Source organism: Aulonocara sp. 'chitande type north' Nkhata Bay, linkage group LG17 (genome assembly GCF_057382095.1).
Source record: "Aulonocara sp. 'chitande type north' Nkhata Bay isolate Kocher_YH1m ecotype deep benthic linkage group LG17, A_spYH_male_GT1.1, whole genome shotgun sequence".
NCBI classification, from domain to species: domain Eukaryota; kingdom Metazoa; phylum Chordata; class Actinopteri; order Cichliformes; family Cichlidae; genus Aulonocara; species Aulonocara sp. 'chitande type north' Nkhata Bay.
Genome location: NC_141360.1, coordinates 39,677,925 through 39,699,408, shown reverse-complemented (window position 1 = coordinate 39,699,408; position 21,484 = coordinate 39,677,925). Strand labels below are relative to the sequence as shown.

The 21,484-nt window shown below is 41.8% G+C and overlaps 1 protein-coding gene across 2 annotated transcripts in view; it reads right to left on the bottom strand.

Annotated features, from left to right (window-relative positions):
- Nucleotides 1-21,480, bottom strand: part of LOC147310595 (plexin-C1-like) — a 31,260-nt gene extending 9,780 nt beyond the window's left edge. Inside the window, exons 1-10 of one of the 2 annotated variants that reach the window (XM_086268525.1) lie at nucleotides 20,201-21,480; nucleotides 19,055-19,177; nucleotides 5,393-5,527; nucleotides 5,218-5,318; nucleotides 5,036-5,141; nucleotides 4,792-4,957; nucleotides 2,897-2,999; nucleotides 1,342-1,417; nucleotides 933-971; nucleotides 705-838 (exon numbers count right to left, since the gene is read on the bottom strand). In XM_086268525.1, the coding sequence (XP_086124651.1) occupies nucleotides 705-838; nucleotides 933-971; nucleotides 1,342-1,417; nucleotides 2,897-2,999; nucleotides 4,792-4,957; nucleotides 5,036-5,141; nucleotides 5,218-5,318; nucleotides 5,393-5,527; nucleotides 19,055-19,177; nucleotides 20,201-21,205 (1,988 nt within the window). In that variant the 5' untranslated portion in view covers nucleotides 21,206-21,480. Of the gene's footprint in view, nucleotides 1-704; nucleotides 839-932; nucleotides 972-1,341; nucleotides 1,418-2,896; nucleotides 3,000-4,791; nucleotides 5,142-5,217; nucleotides 5,319-5,392; nucleotides 5,528-19,054; nucleotides 19,178-20,200 lie in introns of both variants that reach the window. The other variant, XM_086268524.1, reaches the window with a different exon arrangement.
- Between the last annotated feature and the right edge of the window lie 4 nt (nucleotides 21,481-21,484).

Here is a 21,484-nt window from a genome sequence, read left to right as displayed (position 1 = left end):
GTGAGATAACAAGCTGCATGTTAGATGCGCTTGTAGAATTGGATTTAAAATAGCATAACAAAAATATCATAGACGTGAAAGCCAAACAATATCATCAACGTAGCCTGGACAACATTTGCTAGTAAGATGAAGTCAGCTATCACATCGTAGCAAAAGAGAAGCACCACCTACTGTTCTTTATGCAACTTCAAATGTCGGACAAAGTTGGAAGTTGTTCCATCTTCGGCTGTGATTCTCTTCTTGCATGTTTTTGCATATTGCATTTCATTTTTTGTTGACTACTTCGTAGTTTATGTACCTGAAAGAAATTCCTCTTGGCAGCATTTTTGGCTTGAGTGTTTTTTTGTTTTTGTTTTTTTTTAAATCTGGTTAATTTGATTGGCTGTGCAACAGCTCATGCACACAGTACGTAGTGTGGTGAATGAATGAATAAATGGTGCACACTTTTTATATAATATGCTTGTTAAATTTTAGATTTGGAGTAATATAGCAAACCTTTTCAAGCAAACAGGTTCAAGTCCAATTCAAGTCCCAAGTCATTGGTGTAAAAGTCCAAGTCAAGTCACAAGTCTTTTTTCAAGCCATAAAATTAATGACTCGAGTCCGCACCTCTGGTTTGTAATATGGGTGGTGTTCCCCTGGATTAAAATCTGCTCTTTATTCAGTTATTTCTCAGCATCTTAGTGATCTGTACAGTGACTCACTCTTTTGGAGTACATTCAGCATGCGTCTGGATCCTCACTCGTGTTACAAAACCAAGGTTTTGACCTGATAACACCGCATGGTTACTCCCATAGAAAGACACCACACTGGGAGTGATGGAGTAGATCTCCGGCCCCTGGCAGCAACACACAAAAATAATCAGATCATTTAGTTTCCTTCTGCTGACATCATGACCTCTACTGGATGGGGATAATGAGGATCAGACTCACAGATTTCTTCCCAGACTCCAAATCGTTGCAAGCTCTGTCCTGCGGGAGGGATACAGCACTTAGCATCTGCACAGCACTATAATCTATCAGGACTGACCTAGGACCTGTTGTAGCTAACGTTAGTTTAGTTCAAAAAGAGGAGTAAACAGAAAACTGCTAATAAAAGTATTGACATTTTTTTTATAATCTAGACATGTAAATCATTGTACTGATGAAGCAATAAGCACTTGGTGAATAACATTTTTTAAGTTAAAAAAATCGTTCTTTAGCATCTCTGGTGTATGTTTAATAGTTTCATTTTCTACCATCAATCCCATGTTTCTTGCTCAATGTTAAAAGTGATGACTTTAAAATAATGTAGCACAGACTGATATGAAGTATGAAAATCCAGAAAATCAGTCATTAGTACATCAGTCTTTCCTTGGTTAGCCCAGGAACAGCTGTTTTTGTTCCATCCACAACCAGCTTTGATGCACTCCTGACACCTGGACAGGAGACATATTGGAGATGAGATGAACAAAATAAAAGGTGTAATCACAAAAAAGATGAGCATGAAGAAGAGACGGGAAACAGCTTTCTTTTTACTCTGACTGTGAGTTGTTTCAGTCATTTAAGGTGATCAGACTTTCTGTGTGTGGGACTAAAAAAGGACCAGATTCAGTAACAAGTCACATTTTGTCTAAGTATAAAACATCGTGGACACTGATCTGATATCATAAAAGACAGCTGTGGTTTTGTTATAACAAATGTTTTACTGACATCAGGTGAGAATTACAGGTCGGCAACCAAAACACTGCATAGGATTGTTTGACTGTGTCTTATTGGTTTTTACTCACTGAAAACAGGAAAAATATTTTTAAAATCCCATCTCGTCAGGTTTTCTTGCAAACCTCATTTTTTAAATGTAATTAAGTGTACAATTAAGCAGTCAAAATCTGGTATCCTATACTTGAGTAAAAAAAAACAAAACATTTCTAATGATTTCTTACATTAATTTGATATTTCTAACTCAAGAGAAATACACATAGAAAATGCGAGGAATTAAGGGGGGTCAGTAGGAGGGGGGTCCGGTGGCAGTGTGAGGACCTCAGATGATCGCGTCCTAACAGGTTTAGTTTGTTCACAGTGAAAGTAAGGAATCTCAGAGAAATTATGCCGAGTTAATTGGAATAAAATATTGATTTTTTTCATCGCGGTTGCGTTTTTTAAAAAATGTAAATTTCTCTTGTTTTGCAAACAAAACTGTATGTGAGGGAAATGGAGATCAGTTTTGGATTCAGCACCCTACAAAACATAAAATTTTACCAAAAATATTCCTTGCAGCTGAAAATGTTTTTTTGCAGACGTGTCTGCGCTCACACGTCTGGTGGGACTCGCCGAGACAAGAGGAAAGCAGTCGAGGAATCGAGGATGCGACGACTCTCGTACTTTTCATGTGTCTTTTATCTAATATCTCATTTATTAATTTTATTAATTTCTTATATTTTAGTCTCTGCTTTAATCTTGGCATGCACTTCAGTGAGAACTGCAGAAACATTCAGTCTGCGTTATTCTGCAGGAATTAAGGGGGAAACCGGCTGATGTTCTGACTACAGCTGAATTTAGGAAGCTGTGTTAGTTTACTGTGCTGACTAACAACATCTAACAATAATGATGATGTTGCTCTGGGGAAACTCCAGACCACAGCACATTGCGAGTGCTCACTTGATAAAAATTCCTGTCTAAAAAGTCTCTGTACACCTCCAGACGTCCTTTTTGTCTTGACGATGGCTATACTACACCAAAATAAAGACCACTCGCTAACAACGTCTGATACAGTTACAATTATTAAACTTTTCTAGCTTTGGTCATGAAGGTTTCATTCTCTCTGATTTCTAACCGTGACCTGATTGTCTGATCTGTCTGATGTACTGTAGTCTGTCCACAGTGAGTCGTTGAATTCTTTCTGATATTGATGGACTTACAACACGAAACTTGGCGCTCCCCTGATGTTAGAGCAGTCGTTTAACCTCAGTCGTTGTGACAGTGGTGATGTCCCAAGTCTGAATTTTACTGTGACATCAAGGCCTGTAAATTAAAAAAAAAAAACTTACGATGAATGTCAGTGTCTCTGTTATTACAGGGAGTGCAGAATTATTAGGCAAATGAGTATTTTGTCCACATCATCCTCTTCATGCATGTTGTCTTACTCCAAGCTGTATAGGCTCGAAAGCCTACTACCAATTAAGCATATTAGGTGATGTGCATCTCTGTAATGAGAAGGGGTGTGGTCTAATGACATCAACAGCCTATATCAGGTGTGCATAATTATTAGGCAACGTCCTTTCCTTTGGCAAAATGGGTCAAAAGAAGGACTTGACAGGCTCAGAAAAGTCAAAAATAGTGAGATATCTTGCAGAGGGATGCAGCAGTCTCAAAACTGCAAAGCTTCTGAAGCGTGATCATCGAACAATCAAGCGTTTCATTCAAAATAGTCAACAGGGTCGCAAGAAGCGTGTGGAAAAACCAAGGCGCAAAATAACTGCCCATGAACTGAGAAAAGTCAAGCGTGCAGCTGCCAAGATGCCACTTGCCACCAGTTTGGCCATATTTCAGAGCTGCAACATCACTGGAGTGCCCAAAAGCACAAGGTGTGCAATACTCAGAGACATGGCCAAGGTAAGAAAGGCTGAAAGACGACCACCACTGAACAAGACACACAAGCTGAAACGTCAAGACTGGGCCAAGAAATATCTCAAGACTGGTTTTTCTAAGGTTTTATGGACTGATGAAATGAGAGTGAGTCTTGATGGGCCAGATGGATGGGCCCGTGGCTGGATTGGTAAAGGGCAGAGAGCTCCAGTCCGACGCCAGCAAGGTGGAGGTGGAGTACTGGTTTGGGCTGGTATCATCAAAGATGAGCTTGTGGGGCCTTTTCGGGTTGAGGATGGAGTCAAGCTCAACTCCCAGTCCTACTGCCAGTTTCTGGAAGACACCTTCTTCAAGCAGTGGTACAGGAAGAAGTCTGCATCCTTCAAGAAAAACATGATTTTCATGCAGGACAATGCTCCATCACACGCGTCCAAGTACTCCACAGCGTGGCTGGCAAGAAAGGGTATAAAAGAAGAAAAACTAATGACATGGCCTCCTTGTTCATCTGATCTGAACCCCATTGAGAACCTGTGGTCCATCATCAAATGTGAGATTTACAAGGAGGGAAAACAGTACACCTCTCTGAACAGTGTCTGGGAGGCTGTGGTTGCTGCTGCACGCAATGTTGATGGTGAACAGATCAAAACACTGACAGGATCCATGGATGGCAGGCTTTTGAGTGTCCTTGCAAAGAAAGGTGGCTATATTGTTGGCTGATTTGTTTTTGTTTTGTTTTTGAATGTCAGAAATGTATATTTGTGAATGTGGAGATGTTATATTGGTTTCACTGGTAAAAAGAAATAATTGAAATGGGTATATATTTGTTTTTTGTTAAGTTGCCTAATAATTATGCACAGTAATAGTCACCTGCACACACAGATATCCCCCTAAAATAGCTCAAACTAAAAACAAACTAAAAACTACTTCTTCCAAAAACATTCAGCTTTGATATTAATGAGTTTTTGGGTTCATTGAGAACATGGTTGTTGTTCAATAATAAAATTATTCCTCAAAAATACAACCTGCCTAATAATTCTGCACTCCCTGTAGTGATATGTCTGTTTTAATGAGCTGAGCCAGTATATAATAATAAACAGAGTCAGAGAACCTCTATCATTATATCTGAGTATAATATATTTTCTTATGTTGGCAAATGTTGCAAATCAATAAACAACTTTTACTGTGAAGTGTTTTTAATTCTTGGAATTATTTCTGAAAAGCCACTGACCATCAGCAGGAAGTGTACGATCAGACAGGATGCAGGTGCAATGTGGGAACTGTGGAGGAGGGCTATTCGAAACACAAATCGAGCCAGACCTTGCAGCAAACTGACAGGCAAACCTCGATGACACTTCTTCACCCACAGTCAGGTGTGTGTGGACTTTTAGTGAGATCTGAAAATGAAGAACAAAACTGACAAATAACTGAAAGCCACAAATGGTTACAGTCCCGAGTGTGTTTATAAGCTGCACCTGTCCGGTTGTGTCCTTTTCTACTCTGTGGGAAATCATTTTGTGTTGGGACTCATCAGGAATGGACAGCCAGTCTGAATCTGTGCAGTCATCTTCAAATGTGCAGCTACGAGAAGAAAAAGAAATCATCACCAAGTTCAGAATTGTTTGAAGACGTCAGCTGCACGTGTTGTTTCTCTCACCTGCGTTTAGAGCTACACCACACACAGTATGGATCCTGTGCAGACCAACACTCCTGCAGATTTGTGTACGTGCTGCACTTCGACACAGGAACTCGCTTTATCTAGAACAACAAACACTGTCAAATGCAGCACAGGTACATGTGACGTTCAGATAATCTGTAAAAAATATAAGTACCTGGTTACTAAATGGCACATACACATGTTTCTGATCCACTGGATCCAGATGTAATTTGGGAAACACTTTGCGGTCATCACTGGTCCTGTAGAGCACCGTGGGACAGCCAGCGTGATAGTTCCTGTCCACAGACAGCTGACAACAAGAAGGAGGTTTTGCCAAATTTGCCTTTGAACACTGGGTTAAAACTAATAACGGGATCACACCAGCGCAGAAATAAAAACAATGTGTAGAAAACACTGCTACTGTTTTAGAGAACTCTTTGTTGCTGCCTAATTTCATCACATCCTCCAACTGTCATTGTGTTGCTCAGTGTATGAGTCAGAGTGATTAAATTTCTGACCCCATGAAAAATTTCATGTAGTCACAAAATATATTTGGGTCTTAAAATGAAGGTGATGCAGCTTTTTAAATGTAAATTAACAGCTTTAATAATAGCTGTAAATACGCTTTTTAAACTTTGTCTCCAAAAACAGACAATATGAAAAATAGGATAAACATGAATTCAGGATACTCAGGCGTAAAGAGATGTGTAGAGATGTCATGGTGAGTGTGAGAGTGCAAGGGAAACAAAAGGTGAGTCAGCAGCTCTGGTGTGATAGTTTTTCTGTTTGGTCCCCTCTGCAGACCTGATCACAAGGCACCAACCTCGAGCATGATCTCAAAACAACCCCCAGATCCAAGTTAAAGAAACCCGGTCTACAAGCTGGTTGGCGGTCATGTTAGAGTGATACCGCCAACTTTTGAGGGTTGTACAGATTGGGTCATATCAGCACAGACATTTAAAAAATACATTTAATTTTAAATAGTACAAAGACAATAAATACATTTTTTGAAGCAAAGAACATTTAATAAAAAAAATGAACACTGACCATTATATCCTTTTTTTGAACTGGATGCCAATACATTTTTTTTTTAAAGTTACAAAAACAGGAACAAAATTTTAAAAAAAAATATTAGTGGAACATCTCACAACTCATTAAAAGTTTATAGTGATTAAAACCAGTTCAGAGTCCACTTCTAAGGCCTGTAACAGCTATATTGTAGGTGTTACCGTAAAGTTAAACCTGTTTTAGGCTGGACTGTTTTCAACCAGGTCATATTTTGTTTATATTTCAGGTCCTTTTAATATGTCTGCTGTTTACCTCAGCAATACACCACATCTAATTACTCTGGAGGAGGCTGTAAAACTTTGTGAAAGTCCATTTGGAGTCCATAAGTCAGTAAAGCTCAGTTATGGCAGTGATAATGAGACAAGTTTTTGAGGATATCCTGAACTTTTCTGTAGGCGAGTGCTGCTAGTTTTGCTGCTGTTAGCAGCTGTTAGCCTCTTTTAGCTGCTGTTAGCCTACATTTGTGAAACTTTCTTTGAAGTGGATCTAATACTGTTGATCTCAGACACTTAATGAAGAAACTCTAATATGATGTGAGAATGTTATCAAACTGTAAAGTGGGATTTTTAGGACTATTGAGCCTAAATTAGCTGGCATAATCTCACCTGATAACCACCTGTTGTTGTTTAGCTGCCACAAATAAACGCCTCCTTTTATGTATTTTTAATGGATGATGTCTAAGTTCATAAGAATGTATCACTTTGGTTGAAGACGTAATGGCACACTTTCTTGTATAACTGATGAGCACAACGTTCTTTTTTCTATTAAATTACCTAAAAATACTTCATGTACCTTTAAAAGAAGATAACATAAGGTCTGAGAAAGTGGACATATTTTATTGTTTGTGATCAGTTCACTTTCTTTGCATGTATGAACACAAATGTCATACTGCGACCATAATGACCTTTAATTGACAAACATTTTATATTGCAATTAAGCCAAATAAAGTATTACAGTTGGTATCCATGCTAAAGGTCTGGGTGTTAAAAATGATGGTGAGGGTAACATGGAGCCTCATGGCAGCATTTCAAATGTTGAAACAAACACTTCCATTAAACTCTCAGATCGATTAAGCAATGTCTCAGAGTGCAGCAAATCTGTCTCCTCCTCTTCTCGTATTCAACCACAAACAGAAATGAATGCACTCATGATCCATGCTGCTTCCTTAGAAGAAGCCATGCTCTATATAGCAGAATGACTAAGAAGCAGAAAAGAACAGTTTTGCAATAAAATAGAAATATCTGCAGCAAACAGCAGCGGTGCTGAATGCTGAGATCATGGCAACGTTTCAGAGGCCCACTCAGATGTAATGGTGTCATATTTCTAAACAGGATCAGCACGAATGCTGCAAGATAGTGACCGGAAAAGGAGTCGTGTCATCAGAAACATTTACTGTCTGCCAGTGTGGTGGATCATAAATTTGATTAGTTTTGAAGTTGTACATCTCTGTTCCTTATATTTCATGTGATGCCCTTATTAATGTTTTATTTGTTGCTTTGACTGTTTTCGAATAGAATATGCAGTGGGAATATAGAGGGAGATAAGCAGTGAAAGTTTTGCCTGGGTTGATTGTGCGTCGATCCATTGTTAATGCCTCAGGGCTCCAGTAGGTGGGTTCGCGCGCTTCCTCCTTCACTCAATACAGACGAGTGAGAGTGAGAGCTGCGTGTCTGTGCCGTTCTTTCACCTCTCCTCACTATTTCCCCTGTTTAAGGTAACTGTCATGCACAAATCTGTATAAATGTGTGTTACTGTTGATTATTACATTGTTATCATTGTTCATTGTAGCGGAAGATGTGAATTGCGGACTATTTTGCTGAGAAGTTCCAGTTAATCTCTGTTGCTGCGTATGCTAGTTTTCGCTATTGCTCCGCCATATTGTGTGAAGATTTTTCTGTTATTATCTGTATAAGTTAACTACTGGAAGACATGCAGTACTTAAAGTATTATTTCATTGCTGTGGAAAGTTAGTGACTGTGTCAGCTAACACGTGCGAGTTAAAAAGATGTTTTTGCCTAATGCTACAGTTCATGTTATCTAAAGTATTCTCATCAGCTAATGCAGCGGAAAATAGTGACTTAGTTTGGATACAGTTGTCCTGAGACTGAGTGCATCCATAAGAATATTGTTTTGGTTGTATTGCTTCTGAAACTCAATACAGACGAGTGAGAGTGAGAGCTGCGTGTCTGTGCCGTTCTTTCACCTCTCCTCACTATTTCCCCTGTTTAAGGGCACAACATTTGGAGGCACCGCTGGGATGATTGATTCGAGGACCATCCCTGACCTGTAAGAGAAATCCTCTCGTTGATCATCCCCCCCCCAGACGACCCAGGTATCAGAAAGGAGCATAGTAAAGCAGCAGAGACATCGCTAGACCTACGTTGGTATCTGTATCCTGAAGTGAAAAAGTGGCCACTAGGGGGCAGTAAAAGCCAACTAAGTCTGATCATTTCTCAACTGACTGCTTGTGCTAACTCCTCTGACAACATGGAGTCTGAATTAGAAAAGCTTCAGCTGGAGATTAAAGGAACACTGTATCAACTGACTTTAGAGCAGCTGACTAAATTATGTGATGTACTTCAAATCTCAGGACCAGGAAAAGAGTTTGTGATTAATAGAACGCGCAGTCAGCTAGTCTCGCATTTAGTTAAGCACCTTGAACGCACAGAGCTGGCTACCCGTGAGGACGAAGGTATGTCAGAACTTCTTAATGTCCAGGACATTATAAGTGACATACAAATGGATAAAAAACAAGGTGTGAATGAAACAGTGGATCCAGCTGTTCAGGACCAGGAAAGTAGCCAGGAGGAGATAGAGACATTAAGACTGCTCTTACAACAAAAAGAGGGTGAAATGCATGACTTGATGAGGAATAGCATGAATCCTGCCTTAAGTCCTCGCATCCCAGTGAGAAACATTGTTCCAACAGCACCAAACAGTTCCATGTGGCGCAAAGATTTTAAGATATCAGGCCAAATAGGAGAGCCGGGGCAAAAAGACAGGCTGACATTCTCCAGTCTGGCGAGACAAATTGAAAGCGGGATCAATAGAGGCTACCCAGAATCAGAAATCACTGATGCTGTAATTCGTGCTATCACGCCAGGCTTGCAGCTAAGGAGTTATCTTGAAGGAAAAGAAAACCTCACATTACCTGCTCTTAGGAGAATCCTCAGGTCTCATTACCAGGAGAAAGGTGCCACAGAGTTATACAAACAACTTACCTCTGAGGTTCAGAGTAGTAAAGAGACACCCCAAAATTTCTTGATCAGGACAATGGACTTGAGACAGAAAATCCTGTTTGCTTCTCAGGAAGTTGAGTCCAGTCTAAAGTATGATCCAGCACTAGTCCAGAGCCTTTTTATGCATACTGTCCTGACTGGCCTTCAGAATGACAATATTAAAAGTGACCTGCAACCTTACCTCCTGCAAACAAATACTTCAGATGAGTTGTTGCTCGAGAAGGTAAATATTGCAGTCGCAAATGAAAAGGAAAGACAGGACAAAAAGAAACATGCCGCTCCATCACGAGTAACAGCTGTAAATACTGTCCAGTCTAATGATTCCCCAGTGGGAAAGAGAAGCACAGCTCAAGAGAAACCAGCCCCTCCACCCCCTGATCTTCTAACAGAAATAAAGGAAATGCGTGCTGACATGGTGCTGCTGAAAGACTTGAGGGCTGAAGTTTCCCAAATCAGAGAAACCATTCAAAAGACAACCCCAGCACCTCAGCAGCCTTTCCCCATTAAGGCTGAACAAAACTGCATGCCATTTTACCACCAGCACCCTCCTGCAGCAGCACAGGAACACCACCCAGCACATGGACCTGGACATGTGTATGGCACAGCACAGTTTCAACAAAGATTCGCACCACAGCGATATTATCCCTCACCAAGTCACCGTCCCAGATGTTTTGCATGTGTGCAGGCAGGTGAGGCATATTGCCAGCATTGTTTTAGGTGTGGGAGTAGTGAGCATTTCCGTGCAGGTTGTAAAGCACCTAGACTGACAAAATCAGATAAAGGGAGCCCTTTAAACTAAGGGAGGTTGCTCCCACGGGACATGGGGCAACCGACAGCATTGAAAAGTCCCAATATTGTGCTAACTGTGAGGGAAAGGGAGAGAGTATGAAGTTAAAATGTTGTTCTGTTTGTAAAATAACATTGTACTGCTCAAAAGACTGTCAAGAGACACACTGGTCTGTGCACAGAAGGTACTGTAAGCCACATACATGTTCATCTATTAAGAAACAGGAAACACAGTCAAGTTGCAAACCAAAGTGTAGGAAAAGAAGTAATCCAGTGAAGATGCCTACTGTAAAAGAGCTTGTAGGAGAGAAATGTCTCATCCAGTGCTTTCTGCACAACCAAAGAATCCAGGCACTTTGGGACACAGGTTCACAAATTTGTGCTGTAGATGCGGCCTGGAAACAGACCCATTTGCCTGATGTCCAACTAAGAGATATAGCAGAACTAGTAGACCCACTTGAACCACTGCAACTTGAAGCAGCCAATGGGACGGAAATACCATATATTGGTTGGCTCGAGGTAAGCTTCAGACTTGCTGCTAATGATAAAGATCTGCTAATACCTGTGTTAGTGTTAAAAGGCAACCAACAGTCATGCCCCATAATTGGCTTCAATGTGATTTCACACCTAGTTGCAAACAGAGTACAGGATAAGACAAACACTAAGAATAAAGAGAAACTCATGAAAACAGTAAAAGTAGCTTTTCCTCACCTCAGAAAGAGTAGGGCAAGAGCTTTTGTTAATGCAGTGACAGTGGGACAGCCATGTGAGCACAGTGTAAGAACAACAAATGAGAGAGTTGAAGTGCCTAAACAGAGTTCCGTCCAAATAGAGTGTCGTGTGCAAGCCCCGCCTTTCAAAGAAGATAGAACCCTGATCTTCGAGCCTCATGAGAACCCACAGTGGCCTGAAGGACTCGAGTTCTGTGATACCCTTGTTTTAGTAAAGACTGGTATGACACCAAAAATTGTCATTAGTGTACAAAATCCCACCAGCCATGACATCACACTGCCAAGTAGGACTGTTATTGGAACTGTGCAGTCTGTTGCATCAATATATCCTACTAATGTATTCAAAACTGACTGCCTCCCTACTGCATCAGTCCGTCCCATCCAGGCTAAGAGCTCAGGTGAGAACACACCTAAAAGTGAACAATGGGACCCACCTGTTGACTTGACTCACCTGAATGACCACCAGAGACAAGCTGTTAGTCAGATGTTAAGAGAAGAGTCAGAGTCATTCTCTAAATCTGATGATGACATAGGCTGTGTTGAAAACTTGCAAATGAACATTTCGTTGAAAGATAATGAGCCAGTCACACGGACTTATCTCTCTGTACCAAAACCCTTGTATCAGGAAATGAAAAACTACCTACAGGACCTAATAGCTCAGGGGTGGGTGGAAAAATCAAACTCATCTTACTCCTCTCCAGTAGTCTGTGTGAGGAAAAAAGACGGTACATTGCGCTTGTGTATTGACTACCGAGAGCTGAATAGGAAGACTCACCCAGACCGCCACCCTATTCCCAGAGTACAAGACATCATGGACAACTTAGGTGGCAACACTCTCTTTTCTCTACTGGACCAGGGTAAAGCATACCACCAGGGGTTCATGGGCAAAGACAGTAAACACCTAACAGCTTTTGTGACCCCCTGGGGCCTGTATGAGTGGGTCAGAATCCCATTTGGACTGATGAATGCTCCGGCAGCATTTCAACGCTGCATGGAGGAGTGCTTAGAAGGGTTAAGGGATGAAATATGTGTGCCTTACCTCGATGATGTCCTTGTCTTTAGCAGAACGTTTGAGGATCATGTTGAGGATGTCAGGAAAGTGCTGCGCCGACTCAGGGAGTACGGAATCAAACTCAAACCAAGGAAGTGTGACCTGTTTAGGACAGAAGTGAGGTACCTTGGCAGGATTGTGTCAGCAGAGGGAAGCAGGATAGACCCCGCAGACACTGCTGCTGTAACAGCTTTGAAAAACAAACGGCCAGGTACTGTTGGTGAACTAAGAGCAATGTTGGGCCTACTAAGTTATTACAGACAATACATCAAGGATTTTGCCAGAATTGCAAATCCTCTGTATGACTTGCTCAAGGGACCTGCAGATGCTGAAACCCAGCGAAACACAAGATTAAAGTGGCAAACAAAGCGAAACAGGTGTAGTGTCCCTTCGAGTACACCTATTGAGTGGACCGACATGCACCAGTTAGCACTAGAGCAGCTGATAGACTGTCTAACTCAGCCCCCTGTTCTAGGCTTTCCAGAATTTTCACAGCCATTCACCCTTCACACTGATGCGTCAAACCAGGGATTAGGTGCCGTGTTGTACCAAAAGCAGAATGGAAAGCTTCGTGTGATTGCTTATGGTTCCCGCACTTTAACTGCAGCTGAGAAGAATTACCATCTCCATTCAGGCAAGTTAGAGTTTCTTGCTCTCAAGTGGGCTATCACAGAAAAATTCCGTGATTACCTATATTATGCACCATTCTTCACCGTGTACACCGACAATAATCCACTTACCTATGTACTGTCCACTGCCAAACTGAATGCAACAGGGTGTCGATGGGTAGCAGAACTGGCAGATTTTCACTTCACAATTAAATATCGCCCTGGTAAAGAAAATGTGGACGCAGACAGCCTCTCCAGGATGCCGGTAGACATGGAAACGTTTATGAATGAATGCACAGAGGAAATGGCATACGATGCAATTGGAGCAACCACACAGGCAGTGGAAAGGCAGGATGACTCCAATGTGTCATGGTCCATGGGTGTCTCAGTCAGGTGTTCAGCCATGGCCACAGATGTTTCCATCATTCCACTGACAAAAGGCCAGATCAAACAGGACCAGAGAAGTGATCCAACTATTGGACCTGTAATTCAGTGTAAATTAACACAGGAAAAACCATCACATTCAGAACTAAGAAAACTCAGCCCACAGGTCATATGTCTCCTGAGGGAGTGGAACAAATTGGAGATGGATGAGAATGGGATCTTGCACAGAAAAACAGCAAACAGAAAACAGTTGGTCCTACCAGAAATACACAAAAGTACTGTACTAAAGGAGCTACATGATGAAATGGGCCATCAAGGTGTAGAGAGAACATTGTCACTGATACGGGACCGGTTTTACTGGCCCTATATGCAACGGGAAGTAGAGGATTATGTGACCAGAAGGTGTGTTTGCATAAAACAGAAGAAGCCGTGTTATGAGAGCAAAGCACCACTGACTAATATTGTCACTACTCACCCATTTGAACTTGTCTCAATTGATTTCCTGCACCTTGACAAGTGCAAAGGGGGTTATGAATACATCCTTGTAGTCATTGACCATTTCACACGCTTCGCCCAAGCGTATGCCACAACTTCCAAATCAGGTAAAACGGCTGCAGACAAAATCTTTAATGACTATGCTTTAAGATTTGGCTTTCCAGCACGAATACATCATGATCAAGGTGCTGAATTTGAAAATCATCTGTTTGCACAACTAAAAAACTACTGTGGAGTTGCTGGGTCCAGGACTACTCCCTACCATCCCCAAGGGAATGGACAAGTGGAGCGGTTTAATAGGACACTACTCCAGATGCTGAAAACACTCTCAGAGAGTCAGAAAACTAACTGGAAGGACTCTCTTAACAAACTGATTTATGCCTATAATTGTACCCGCAGCGAGGTAACTGGATTTTCCCCTTTTTACTTGTTATATGGACGCTCCCCACGATTGCCAATCGACATGCTGTTCAGCTTGACCTCAGAACAAGGAGATGGCAATCATCATGACTACATGGTAAAATGGAAACAAGGCATGGAAGAAGCATATGAGATCACGAGAGAAAATGCTCATAAAGCAGCTGTAAGAAGTAAAAGACATTATGACAGCAAGGTGAAGAGCTCAGTATTACAGCCAGGTGATCGTGTTTTAATAAGGAACATGACACCTCGAGGAGGTCCAGGCAAGCTGAGGAACCACTGGGAGGATGTGGTTCACACAGTCGTTCGTCAGGTCAGCAGAGATATCCCAGTTTATGAACTCAGACCTGAGAAAGCAAAAGGGAGATCAAGGATATTGCATCGCAATCTTCTTCTGCCATGTGACTATCTGCCTGTTGAAACTGAAGTGCGACCACGAACAAGAAAAAGAGCCGTGGAGACAAGTGAGGAAGTGGAACAAGCTGAGGAAGAGGATGACGATGATGAGTACTATCCAGTGTCATCTCAGCAGCCATTTGAGCCACTTTACCCTCCGACACTGAATCCTATGAGCACTGATGAACCAGCCAAACACCTTCAAACAGTGGAAAACATGTCATCTGAGCCAGAGAATGAACATGAAGTACTGAACCAATGTGAACAACTACCCGACCAAGAGGAAAATTATGTCAAGGAACCATCAGTGGAGGAACCTGTTCCTGCACCTGTTCCAGACAAACACAGCAGGACCTGTGAGCAAGAGCATCAGCGACCGAGTAGAGAGCGCAAGCCACCAAAGATCTTCACATACGATCGGCTTGGTTCACCAGCTTGTTATAACCTGAGAACACCATCACATCATACACACTTCATGGTTCCACGGACTGTTCAGGCATACTGCCACTGATAACTGTATGGACTTGAGTGAAAAGAAACATTGTGATCACACACGAAACACATTACTGAACAGAGACAATGTACTTACACTCCACACCAACCACAAGGAAATGGACTGTTTAACACAGAATTCATATTCAAAGTGACTTTTGGACATTGAACTGATTCATATTGTGCTTGCAGCTTAACAGACACATCCAAAGCACACCACATGGCTACGGCCACTTGTATCACACTCATGGACATTTGTCAAAGGAGAGAGTGACTGCTTTGACAAGCTGCACTAAAATGACTTTGTTCTCAAGCCAGCAGCAGACTGTGTTAATGTAACTGCATGGACACTGTAATTCATACAGACTGTATGAGAACACTGAAAGACTTTGGGTAATAACCCACACTAAAGAATGTATGAAAAGAGTTCCAGCTTGTGAAACTATTTTTGTAGAGTACATATAAGGTACAAGAAACAGTTATAGTATGCAATGGTTTATTGTATGTGGTTTTGGTGATATTAATGGTCATAACTCCACGTTTGTGCTAAATGTTAAACATTTGGATGTTGAGGACAACATCTATTCTGAGGGGGAGTATGTGGTGGATCATAAATTTGATTAGTTTTGAAGTTGTACATCTCTGTTCCTTATATTTCATGTGATGCCCTTATTAATGTTTTATTTGTTGCTTTGACTGTTTTCGAATAGAATATGCAGTGGGAATATAGAGGGAGATAAGCAGTGAAAGTTTTGCCTGGGTTGATTGTGCGTCGATCCATTGTTAATGCCTCAGGGCTCCAGTAGGTGGGTTCGCGCGCTTCCTCCTTCACTCAATACAGACGAGTGAGAGTGAGAGCTGCGTGTCTGTGCCGTTCTTTCACCTCTCCTCACTATTTCCCCTGTTTAAGGTAACTGTCATGCACAAATCTGTATAAATGTGTGTTACTGTTGATTATTACATTGTTATCATTGTTCATTGTAGCGGAAGATGTGAATTGCGGACTATTTTGCTGAGAAGTTCCAGTTAATCTCTGTTGCTGCGTATGCTAGTTTTCGCTATTGCTCCGCCATATTGTGTGAAGATTTTTCTGTTATTATCTGTATAAGTTAACTACTGGAAGACATGCAGTACTTAAAGTATTATTTCATTGCTGTGGAAAGTTAGTGACTGTGTCAGCTAACACGTGCGAGTTAAAAAGATGTTTTTGCCTAATGCTACAGTTCATGTTATCTAAAGTATTCTCATCAGCTAATGCAGCGGAAAATAGTGACTTAGTTTGGATACAGTTGTCCTGAGACTGAGTGCATCCATAAGAATATTGTTTTGGTTGTATTGCTTCTGAAACTCAATACAGACGAGTGAGAGTGAGAGCTGCGTGTCTGTGCCGTTCTTTCACCTCTCCTCACTATTTCCCCTGTTTAAGGGCACAACACCAGCATCCAGTTAGAAAAACACTTTAGAACACTTTACTCTTTACTCCGTCGAATTCCTCTAGAATTAAATGAAATTGTTACATTGTGACAGTTACACAGTAGTGTAAGGAATTTAAAGTATTGTGTAACTTCAGGTAATATAGAGGAAAAGAGACACAAATTAAATTATTAGCAATTTTAAGTAATGCAAAAATAATTTTAAGCAGTAAGTAATTTACAGGTGTTTTAATGGAAAAAGATATACAATGTATATAAGACCCCCCTCTGCCTCCCTGTGGGTTGGTATGTCTGTGTTCTTTCTCAAGATTGGCTCTTCTACAAGAGGCCTGGGAATCTGGGGGCAGTGCTTAGCTTAGCTGTCCCAAGGACTTTACTCTTCTGAACAGAGATCTCTGATGTTGTGCCTGGAATCTACTGAAGCCGTTCTTCCAATTTGGGGGCTACAACTCCTAATGCTCCTGTTACCACAGAGAGCACTTTGGTATTTCTCTTTTTTCTCACTCTCCTTCCCGACCTTGCTGTCTGCCAGGATGTGGCAAACCCAGCGGTTATTCAAAAGAAAACAATTGCATTTTTTGTTCCTTGTCAACCACCACATTGTCTGGTTGGTTTCCATTGGATCTTGGGGACTTCAGGTGGGGAAAAGGTCTTCCTGTACACTGTCCCAGGCACTTGGTTGTGCTTCTCAGTGTACACAGCTTTCATCTTACATCCTGCTACTTTGTACTGAATAGTCACTGGGGTACCTTTGGCCAGCCTGCAACTTGGGTCCTGTCAGGTGTAGTGGACTCCTACATGATCATGGCAGCACAAGAACAACCATAACTACAAGATCAGAGGCCGTGTCCTTTAAGCTGGCCTTTTTACCGGCTGGCAGGATTTCACTTTGTCTACCTGTCGGTGGTACGGCCTATGCAGGGGTTTGCTCGTCCAGGATAGTTCCTCCTCCTGTTCCTCATTAACATGTGTCTTCAACTGCCGAGGCAGTCTTGAAGCAGTTAGTCTTTAGGGACCACCTCTCTGATGTATTTGAGGATGCTCCATGTTCCATTCTGGCTCTGACACTCGCTGATCCTCACCCTCCCGCTTCCCATTGCTAGTAACATGGAGATATCTGTACATTGTGAGGAGTTTTCGTATTTTGATTTCAGTGGCATCCTCCTCCTCCTATGGCCAGCTTATTATTCTATCTGGGTGTCTAATGACTGTCAGGGCCTATGTATTTGTAGTTTTAATCCCAACACTTTTTACCACTCAGTTGGCTGCTCAGTACACATCTTGTCTACTTGAGGTACTTGACTGTGGCTGACCTTTGTGCATTTCTGTCATGTTTCCTGTTGACCTGTGGGATATCCAGGTACTTGTATCCTTTATGTCTGCTTCTCTGCCCTCTGGCAACTCCATCACCTTCACTCTCTTTGCAATCATTCATTGTAAAGGAGCTGACTGATGATCGCTTCACTCCTGAATTAATGTCCGTATCAGCTCTCTGCAATAAGCTGGCTTAGAGGGTTGAGGTCTATGCAAAAGCAGTAGGTACAGTGCATCACCTAGATATGTTTGAAACTTTATGGTGACATGAGTGATTGCCTTTGGGGTTGTTGAATGAATGTTCTTAGTGCACTGTTAGTCTGATACAGTGCCAAGCACTCCAGTGTTTGCGTGTGGGGCACTGAGTGACAGGCTTTCTCGTAGTCAGTGCAGCGGTGTTTAGGGTGGTCTGCCTGGTCTAAGAGTCTTGGTGCACTGCTCTGTCAAACAGGAGTAGATGCCTTCATCCTGTTTTTATTTCTGAGCAAGTGTTCACTTGCCTTTCATGGAATGCTGCTAGCGACTTCAGCCAGTTCTTCTTCTTCCAGTATTACTCAGTTGCAGTTCAGGGTGCATCTGTTCCCATGTTATTATTTCGTTGTAGCTGGGAGAACAGAACTGGAGCTTTGGAGAACAGACCATTTATTGTTTATTTCTTCAGCTTAGTGGCTTGAGCTGTGAGCCTTTGTTTGGCAGCTTTCAGAGTCGCACTTATGTACTTATATTGTACTTCATATTCATCTATTCATCATGCTTCTCATTGAACCATTCTGCATCTCGGTAAACTGACTAACATTGTTCCAGACTTCCTTGATTGTGGTTTCAAGCTTTCTTCCCTTCCTATATAGATGTTTGACCTGACACTCATGTGCTTCTCAGATTACTGTGGTAGTATGAGCTCCCTGTTTCACATTTGTAAACTGTGCCAGTGCATCGGGGTAGTCTGTCTTGTTTGGGTGGCTACCCTAAGTCAGAGATTCATCTGCTGAAAATCACTTCACTAACTGACATCAGTAGCATCTATCTAACTTTGTGGGAGTGGCAAGAGAACTCAGTTAATCTTTGGCTTTATTAGATCACAGTAAAATGCAAGAGACTATGGCAGAGGAAGGCATTACATGGAGCTGCATTCCTCCATCCATTAAAGCCATTAAGCTACTATTATAATTTATACATGAGTGTAAATGCACCCTGAAAGAAAATACTTTAGTAAATATAGTAAATATTGTGTCAAGCAAGCACAATATGATTCTTTAACGATGTGAGTGAGCTGTCAATACAGAATCTCTGCTGAATGGGGTTTTTTTTTGTCAACTACATGAAAGCAGGTGGAGGATGATGAGTGATGGAGGAGAATCCAAGCAGAAGGCAGTGTTAGATACTTATTTCTATTAACTGATATCTATTACTTAATACACACCTTAATGAGCTGCCCGTCTCCTGTCCCAATGAAGAAAACCATCCAGCCTCTCTGCCTCACTGCCAGCACAGAGGTCATGGAGCTGTGCCTGAAGAGCACTGCCTTCGGTTTCAGGATCTTTGGCTGAAAAACAGGCAACCAGCAGATCGGATATTTACAAATAACTAACCAGAAGAAGTACTGAAAGTACCTGATATAGAAATAGCATCTCATTACTCAAAGTCTAAAAAAAGCCTTGTGTTGTTGTGCCATCAAAGTGACCTCTATTTATTCACTTTGTATTTTTGTCTTGTCAAAAAATTAAGTGCTAGCAAATACTTCGTAGTGCCAGTTGAAAATTAAGAAGTACATAATGTGGCAACATGTCACGTGTACTGTTTTAGGGTTTTTTCTTTTCTTTTTTTTTATTACATCATGTGTACAGTTTAAAAATTAGCCTTAAAGAATCAATGGAACTAAACTTTTTTATAGATCATTTCTGTTTATATACATTTACTTAATTGAATACTAATTAGATGCAGTTTCACACACAACACGTCTTGTCTAAACAGAATGATCTCCCATCCACAGCTGCTAAAATCCAGAGAGTTGTGTTGGTCAGCAGCTGCAGCAACATGGTTTCTACTTACAGTTTGGAAAACTAATATTCTGATAATGAATCAATATGAGGTCCTATGAATGCACAGCACCAACTCTACAGAAGGCTTAAGCTGGTCTGTATACTTTATGGTTTTTAATAAATCAAACATCTTCACATGAACCAGCAGACAACACAGTACTTTAAATACCAAGAATCCTTATTCAGTCATGACTTTTAGTTCATTTTTTACAATATGAGGCCCTGGATTTTTTTTTCTGTTTTCTAAAGTCTAAATATTTTTAAAACTTTTAATGGAATATTTTGTGCCATTTATTTGATTCGTCGCTGTTATTTTAGTTCCACCATAATTATTTTTTGTTTAGTTTAATAATACAGTAGATTGTGTCCCTGCACATTTCTTACAGTTGTTATGTCTTTTTGATGCCACATAACAATGACTTAATGCTACTTTCTACAAACCAGAGAAAAAAATGGGACAGGTGGAAACAGTTTCAACACAAAAAATAACCATTAAAAAAATAAACTTAAGTTATTCAGCGACCCACCGTCGCTTCTGTTGGCGCAGAGGTGTAGAAGTCTGGATCTCTGTCGGTGTTCGTGCTGTAATCAGGGCTGATGTCAAACACCATCAGCTCGGTGTCGGTGTCTCCTCCATCGATACTGAACACGCCGCTCCAAAGCACCGGCTGCTCCCCCGGGATGACCGAGGAGGCCACGAGTCTGCTGCGTTCACCGTTAGAGACACTGAGAGTCGCGCCCCGCAGAGACCTGAGTGTGTCAGTTTTACTTTTATCGCCTTCGAGCCAAATGAGACGGACTCTGTTTGTTCGAGCTGAGAGCACGTTGGAGAACAGATAGATGGTTGAACTGATCTGAAACCCGTCAACAAACTCCACGTCACCTTTACTTTTGATCCCAGGTTCGCCCGAAGCTCCATCAGTCACAGAAAAAATACCTCCACCCTGTTTGTTATCCGTATTCTGAAGGTTGACAGCCTGCTGATTAATACCACACTTGTTGTTTTCGGGCTGTTCTTTGTTTTGTTGGATCGCGGTCAGAATGTAAGCGTCGGTCTGAGTTTTCTTCTTCACATCCACCAGAAAGCTGACAGACCTGCTGCTGTTCTTCAGAGGTCCCACCTGGAAGTGTTCCCTGTACAGAAGGTTGGAGATGTTCTTCAGGTCCAGAATCTCGCAGTAACCGCAGTCATCGTCAGTCACACCGCAGCTGATCAGAGAGTCATTCTTTGTGAAAGGCAACAGCACGTTGATGCTGAAAGTTGCGTTCCACTCAGCTGCCTCAGAAACCCGGTAAAACTGGACATCATCCTGCTGGTTTCCGGTCTTTAAGATTCCTCTCTGGGTCAGACTGTTGATCAGACTCAGGCCGTGGCTCAGCTGGTACAGCCTCTCCTTTGTGGCGACGTAAAGTGTGTTTGAGGTCACGGCGAACTGACGGATGTCTCCATTAAACGTGAAGCCTCCATCCTCCTCCAGGCACAAACCCGGTTCTCCGCAGAGAACAGAAAGCAGAGCGAGCAGCAGGATCATCTTGAACCTACAGCAATACTTCCTCTACACAGCGAAGTCTGGCACGGCACTCGGCTCTCTCTCTCTCTGACGTGGTGTCTCAAGACTTGTGCGTAAAAGCGCAGCGTGGGTCTAAAAGCTGAGACGAATACTGCCTTCCGAAACGTCAGAACAAAGCCTGTTCGGCTTTTTTTTACATCCTGTCAGAAATTATATCTAAGAGACAAGTTAACAGTAGCAGCCTCTCTCTCGGTGCCATGAAGTCAGAAAAAACTAAGGAAGACAAGACACATCCTCTTT